Here is a 7903-nt window from a genome sequence, read left to right on the forward strand (position 1 = left end):
TCTTCCCACATAGTGAGGTAGATATGTGGGGGCGTGTTAGAACGAGCCGTTTTAGGGGTGCGTGGCAGAGTCTTAACTTTGATAAAGAATATCTCTTTGGTTTTGAGACTTTAGTCTTTAGACTTGAGCAACTTCAGGGATCTTATCTATTCACGAACAGCTTGTAACACTCCAAAGAGAAAGGAAAACTTGAAATCGCATCATATGACCCCTTTAAAAGAAGTATACTAATGAATAAACTTTTTTGTAAGGGGCCTGGGTATACTACCTTTTCCGCGTTCTGCTCTGTCTCGCGCACAGCTTTCAAAGTCTACTCAATCACGGACGAGCACGAACGGACGAGCACGAACGGACGAGTTCGACATATGCGCAGTGCCACCTAGTGGACTCGTTCTGTCTGCGCTATTTTTGACCAAAGTAATATCAAGGTGAACAAAGATTTTAACGAAACCACCGTTGGAAGAGCTGTCATATTTTGTTCATGTTTAGAAAGCTGCTTCGCAGATGGCGCTATTAAAGGGTTGCCATGTCCACTTATTATAAGCGATGCTTGTTAAGCATCTTTGAGCTAAAATTGGCTTATTTCCAAGGTAATGCTTTAAGATTTAAGTTCATTATGGCCTTGTTCTTATTTGCCATTTTTTATAGCAATATCTGGCAACCCTGGGTCAAGACATGCCTCCTTCCCTGTGATTTCTTACATTACGCTTTTAAATATGTCATTAACTAGTTGTTCAGTTCTGTACACACTGTAAATGCGGTTGCCACTACCTGATTTTTTTGGAAGTCAGTTCGGTTGTGGAATGCGGTCGTCGCTCTTAAATTATCTGGCCACCTTAAATTACTGAACTGTGTACATACAGAGCAGAGTTAAGTACTGAAAGGTGAACTGACTACCAAATTTAGATGCAGTATGTACAGTACATGGCCAGTGTTGTGAGAACATAATGACTGGATTACTGATGATTCATGAGTATGTTATGCTTTATGAGAGCGTTTGAGTCACAGCATTAGTCACGCTGAACCATATAAACAATATCAGAGCCACATAATCCAGCACTCAAACTATAGCACAAAAACTCATTCTGATGCTCTCAGTAGTGTTTATAACAGACGGAAAGGGGAAAATAGCATGCTAATAATTATTAAAGTGGCAGATACAGTCACTTCAGTCACACAGAGTGACACGATACTTGTTTTCATTTTAAACACTAGTCTTGTGTGTGTGCATGATAAACAGAGAAAGCAGAACAGGACAGTGAGGGTGACAAAAACTCAGAGGAAAGACAAGAATAATCAGGAAAAGAGCTGAACGACTGATGAAAGCTATGGCAGGAATGTGAGCAGGAATAGAAAGAGAAAATCACAGATTGTTGAGGAGGGTGGAGGTGAATGATTTACAGCAGCGTATGTCCAGGTGAACCAGCAGAACATAACAACAACAACCTATAATATTCACAGTACAGCATATTCATATTTGTTTATTTTAAACCAAAATACCATTTAATGGAAAAAAAGTCAGTTGTGTTTGTTTGTGTAGTCAGTCTGTAGATTCTGTTGAAAGATGAAGCAGATAAAAACTACTGAGCACAACAGAAAACATGCGGCTCATGTGAGCTGTTACTCATTTCATATGCAAAGAAAACCAGATGAACTGTTGGAAAATGGTCATGAAAACTATTTTTTTAAGGTTTCATAAACCTTTTATGCAAGTGAAAAAAACTGACACATGAAAATTTTTAACATGTCGGAGAGTGGAAAATTGTCATAAAAACTAAAATTTTTTATTTTTTTTTAAATATATTTATTTATTGTTTATTTTATTTATTAATTTTTTTATCTTTATTTTTGTTAAGTTTTCCAAGGAAAACAAGCAATCATTCATATTTTTAAACATGTCAGAGAGAGTGGAAAATGGTCCCCAAAATGTTTTTAAAGTTTTCATAAACTTTATGATTATGCAAGTGGAAACACCTCAGCAAAACAAGCAAACATTATTATTTTTAACGTTTATTTTTATTGTTTTAGTTTGTTTTACACTTCAGGTGTAAAAACCTCACTATAATAACCAAACAATAACATGCGAAATATATATATATACAGTATATATTAAAGTTGTCCTAAGACAAGAACGCATTTTGGGACAACTTTGATAAAAGGTTTTGATCCACTTCAAATGTTAACTAGTATATATATAAAAATTTGTTTTTATAAACTTTGTGATTATGTAAGCGGAAAACAAGCAAACATGAACAGTTTAACGAGTGGAAAATGTTCCTCAAAAAAACTAAATTTTACATTTATTAAAACAGTTTTCATAAACCTTATGGTTTTATAAGTATGAAGTGTAAGTAGCTCATAAAAAACAAGCAAACATTAACATTTTTAACATCAGAGAGTGTGGAAAATGGTTATAAAAACAAAATTGTACATGTTTTTTTTAAGTTTTCATAAATTTTATGTTTATGCAAGTGGAACAACGTCGGGAAAACAAGCCAACTTTAATATTTGTAACATTTCAGCGAGTGTGTGAAATGGTCTTTAAAACTAAATTGGAAACTTTTCATGTTTTCATGATTATGTGAGTGTAAAAACCTCAGGGGAAAAAAGCAAACATTAACATTTTTAACAAGTAACAGAGAATGAAAATGTCCATTAAACAAAACCTACATTTCATATTTAAAAAAACAATCAAACATTAATGTTTTTAACATTGCTTCCCCGATCGTTAGGGCTAGGGCTAGGGTTAGGGTTAGGGTTAGGGTTAGGGTTAGACCGATTTTGGTCAGTGAGGTGTTAACTAATACCGCCAAAAACTAGTGAAGTCACTTCAAGTCACCTGACTTGAGTAATAGCCGAGGGACTGGTAGATGAGATGAGTGATCTGTTATGATCAGGTGACTGATGATTGACAACTGAGCTCTCTGCTCCACAGCTGGCTGGTTTACAGTGATCCGGGTTTCCAGGGTCTGCTGGCGGTTCTGGAGGCCGGAGAGTATCCGTTCCCGGAGGACTGGGGTTTCCCATCGCCTGCGGTCGGCTCTCTGAGGCCTCTGCGAATGGTACGGCTCACAGCATAACGTTATTCACCCATCTGCAGTCGTCACGCAGTGTGTCACCAGAACTCTGCTTGTTTTCCAGGGCGCTCTGAAGGTCGAGAAGCCAAACACCATCAAGGTTTGTGAGTTTCAGTGTCGTTACTAGAAAAAAAATATGTTCTTCCTCAGTATTTTCTGTCCTGTTTTCCAGTAGAAATATTAAAACGTTCTTAAATCATCATACATTTACTGCAGATGCACCATAACTGAATATATGAATATATGAATGCATTAAATTTACGTGTTTATGCTTAAAACAAGAACAAATATCTGCCAGTGGAGTCAGGAAAATCTACTGAATTCAAAGGGAAAACACGTTTATTTTTCTAACTCCAATGGCAGATATTTGTTTCTTGATTCAAGTACACTGTAAAAATCATTTTTCATAGTAAAATTTAGATTATTGGAGTATGTTTTACAAGGAAATACAGTTTCAGTCTTTCTACTTCAAAATTTCATGTTTAATTCAATGAGTTACATGCTGTTTCTTTGTAATTATTTGTGAAATTTACTAGCAATTTCAGAGTTAAATTCTTTTAATATAATATTAATTTTTTTAAATAAATGTTAATTCATTTTTTTCCATTCATTTTTCCCCAAAAACTACAAACAACCGGATAAACAACCACAAAATGATATAATATATGTAATACAAATGACAAATTTTAAAAATTTTTAATTTTTATTATACACTAAAATGTATATTATATTGTATATATAATAACTAGATAATCAAGCACAACAAACAATGCGTATTATGTATATTATGTTATATATGTACATATATTATCTTGTATTATATTGAAAATGTTATATAATAATGTAAAATGAATATATTATATAATATATAATAAAATATACAAGTCTTGTTTTCTGAAAAATGTATCAAAATTAAGTGACTTTACGCTTAAAGCAAGAAAAATTGCTTCCTAATGAAGAGAAATAAGGTTGTTTCCCTTTAAATTAATATTATTTTTCTGACTCCATTGACCAATATTTGTTCTTGTTTTGCGCTTAAACTTACTTAATTTTGATACATTTTTCAGAAGACTTCATTTCTTGATTTAAGAGTGATTAGATATTTGTACTGGAAAACAGGACATAAACGCTGAGGAAGAGTATGATTTTCTTCATCGCTCTGTCTCTCTCAGGCCGTGTTGTATGAAAAGGCCGGTCTGGAGGGCCGATGCGTGGAGGTTCAGGGAGACGTCTTCTCCTTCGCCAGGACAGAAACGGACCCGAGCGACCCGGACAATCACGGACTGAACTGTGTGGAATCACTCAAGATCCTCGGAGGCCTGTGAGTCCCGAACTCTGAGGTTTTTCCTCAGTATTTCTGTCTTGTTTTCCATTGCAAACATTTAAACATTCTTAAATCAACAAACATTATTTATCAAGCAAAATGATTGGACATGTTAAGTCTTAAAAAGTGATCAAAATGAAGTGATAGAAAAATAAATTCAGCCATTGGCAGATATTCATTCTTGTTTTAAGCATAAACTCACTTCATTTTGATCACTTTTTAAGAAAACAAAAGTAATTTTGCTTCTCAAGTAAAAGTTTCTTAATTTAAAGGGGTCATGAGGTGCCTTTTTAAAATGATTTTATATTTCCTGAGGTGCACTTATGATCTTAGTGTGGTTTCTTCATCAAAAATGGTCATAATTTAGATATAAACAGTAATTTTCTACTCTGATTTGAGCACTCTGTTTAAAAGGGCGTGTCTACTGTGAGACTTCAATAGAAACACCCACTGCTGTGATTGGTTAACATCTGTGCATATGAAATGAGTATCTGCATTTTTACTATAACAGCCACCAAGATGAACTAATTTCTTTAGCTAACAGCAGAATGGCTCGTGTGATTGATGGACAGACGTGAGTTGTTCAGACACACCTCCTTGATTACATATGTCGATGATGCACGTTAAGGGGCGTGTCGAGGAAAATCATGACGTCAGTTTCAAATCTGGATGATTCAGAAGAGTAGAAAAGAATAATTCATATTTTAAACGGGGGCGTTAGTTCTGAGCTCTGAAACTTGCAGTGTTTTTATTTCGGAGTAACCTCTCATATGTGTAAATATCAAGAACAGTTTGATTCTTCAATTAATCACCCCTTTAAGGATGTTGTAGATATTTGCACTGGAAAACAAGACAAAAATACTGAATAAGAAAATCGCGGTTGGTTGACTGAACTCTACAACATTAAAACCCCCATTAACTGTGGTAAAATCACTGTTGAAAAGTGGTAGAGTTACTTTTAAAAGTAATGCATTACAATATTGCATTACTCCCTAAAAAAGTAACTAATTGTGTTACTTAGTTTCATTTTGTGTAAAGTAATGCATTACTTTTGCGTTGCATTTTCTCATTCATTTCTCAACTGCCATTACTTATTTGAAAAAGTATCTCAGATATTTTATTGTAAATGTAAAAGTAATGCGTTACGTTACTGGTTACTTGAAAAAGTAATCTGATTATATAACTAGCGTTACTTGTAATGTGTTACGTTACTAGTTGTAAAAAGTAATCTGATTATGTAACTAGCGTTACTTGTAATGCGTTACGTTACTAGTTACTTGTAAAAAAGTACAAACCCGATTCCAAAAAAGTTGGGACACTTTTTTTTGTCCAACTTTTTTGTAATCGGGTTTGTAATCTAATTATGTAACTAGCATTACTTGTAATTCATTACATTACTAGTTACTTGTAAAAGGTAGTCTGATTATGTGACTAGCATTACTTGTAATGTGTAACGTTACTGGTTACTTGTAAAAAAGTAATCTGATTATGTAACTAGCATTACTTGTAATGCGTTACGTTACTAGTTATTGTAAAAAGTTATCTGTTTACGTAACTAGCGTTACTTGTAATGCGTTACGTTACTAGTTACTTGTACATAAGTAATCTGATTACGTAACTAGCGTTACTTGTAATGCGTTACGTTACTAGTTACATGTAAAAAGGTAATCTGATTATGTAACTAGCGTTACTTGTAATGCGTTACGTTACTAGTTACTTGTAAAAAAGTAATCTGATTATGTAACTTGCGTTACTTGTAATGTGTAACATTACTAGTTACTTGTAAAAAAGTAATCTGATTATGTAACTAGCGTTATTTGTAATGCGTTACGTTACTAGCTACTTGTAAAAAGTAATCTGATTATGTAACTAGCATTACTTGTAATGTGTAACGTTACTAGTTACTTGTAAAAAAGTAATCTGATTATGTAACTAGCATTACTTGTAATGCATTACGTTACTAGTTACTTGTAAAAAAAGTAATCTGATTACGTAACTAGCGTTACTTGTAATGCGTTACATTACTAGTTACATGTAAAAAAAAATGCTGGATGCTTTACTCTCGTCTCGTCTCAGGTGGGTGGGATACGATGGCGAGGGTTTTGAGGGGCAGCAGTTCATTCTGGAGGAAGGAGAGTATTTGGACTGGACAGACTGGGGCGGGACTGGGGAAAAACTCCTCTCTCTGCGGCCCGTTTTCATGGTGAGTCTCATCTTTACTAGCCAGCGGTCACCACGCTTCACTAGCTGGGTGATTAGTCAGGTTGTGCTTTAGCTGTCAGAGCGTTTGAAGCATCCTGAAGCACTTTTTATTTTATTTTATTACACTTAAAAAATGTTCAAAGATTACTGGAGAAAATACTATTTCAGTCTTTCTACTTCAAAATTTCATGTTTAAATTCAATATGTTACTTATTATTTCTTTGTAATAATTTGTGAAACTTATTTGCAATTTCTGAGTGAAAATTATTTCAAAGTAAATCCTTCACTGGATTTGTCTAGTGTACTTCCTCCTGAGATTTTACATTTACATTTACATTTAGTCATTTAGTAGACGCTTTTATCCAAAGCGACGTACAATTGAGGACAATGGAAGCAATCAAAATCAACAAAAGAGCAATGATATGCAAGTGCTATAACAAGTCTCAGTTAGCTTAATGCAGTACACATAGCAAGGTTTTTTTTATTATATAATAAATAAAAAGAAAATGGATAGAATAGAGAAAGAATAGAGCAAGCTAGTGTTAGAGGCCTTTTTTGCTTTTGTTAATTGTAAAATAAATAAAAAGAAAACAAATAGATAGAATACAAAAATTTTGAAAAGCTACTGTTAGTTTTTTTTTTTAAGAAAACAAGCAGTACATGAATAAAGTGCAAGTCTAAAAGGGACAAGTTTTTTTTTTTTTTTAAGAATAGAATTAGAATAGAGAGTGCTAGAGTTAGAGGGTCAAATAAAGATTCTTGAAGATGGCTAAGGACTCAGCTGCTCGGATTGAGTTGGGCAGGTCATTCAACCAGTAGGGAACATTTAATTTAAAAGTCTGTGGAAGTGATTTTGTGCCTCTTTGAGATGAACAATAAAGTGACATTCACTTGCAGAATGCAAGCTTCTAGAGGGCACATAAGTCTGAAGTAATGAATTTAGGTAAAGGGCTGCAGAGCCAGTGGTGGTTTTGTTAATACCTTGAATTTTAATGCGAGCAGCTATTGGTAGCCAGTGCAAATTGATAAACGGAGGTGTGACGTGCATTCTTTTTGGCTCATTAAAAATTAATCAAGCAAGAGCTTGAACGAGGAGTTGTGAAGCATGTTCTGAAAGAAAGGGCCTGATCTTCTTGATGTTGAATAAAGCAAATCTGCAGGACTGGGCAGTTTTAGCAATGTGGTCTGAGAAAGTCAGCTGATCATCAATCATAACTCCAAGGTTTCTGGCTTTTTTTGAAGGAGTTATGGTTGATCTGCCTAACTGGATGGTGAAATTGTGATGAAACGATGGGTTTGA

General features: G+C 34.2%; 1 protein-coding gene across 1 annotated transcript in view; it reads left to right on the top strand.

Annotated features, from left to right (window-relative positions):
• Positions 1-7903, top strand: part of crybg1b (crystallin beta-gamma domain containing 1b) — a 42294-nt gene that overhangs the window by 20311 nt on the left and 14080 nt on the right. The window contains exons 10-13 of the mRNA XM_016476862.1: positions 2936-3062; positions 3142-3177; positions 4250-4398; positions 6478-6604. Coding sequence (XP_016332348.1) covers positions 2936-3062; positions 3142-3177; positions 4250-4398; positions 6478-6604 — 439 coding nt within the window. The remainder of the gene's footprint in view (positions 1-2935; positions 3063-3141; positions 3178-4249; positions 4399-6477; positions 6605-7903) is intronic.

The sequence above is a fragment of the Sinocyclocheilus anshuiensis genome, unplaced genomic scaffold, assembly GCF_001515605.1.
Source record: "Sinocyclocheilus anshuiensis isolate Anshui unplaced genomic scaffold, SAMN03320099.WGS_v1.1 scaffold1422, whole genome shotgun sequence".
In the NCBI taxonomy this organism is placed as follows: Eukaryota; Metazoa; Chordata; class Actinopteri; order Cypriniformes; family Cyprinidae; genus Sinocyclocheilus; species Sinocyclocheilus anshuiensis.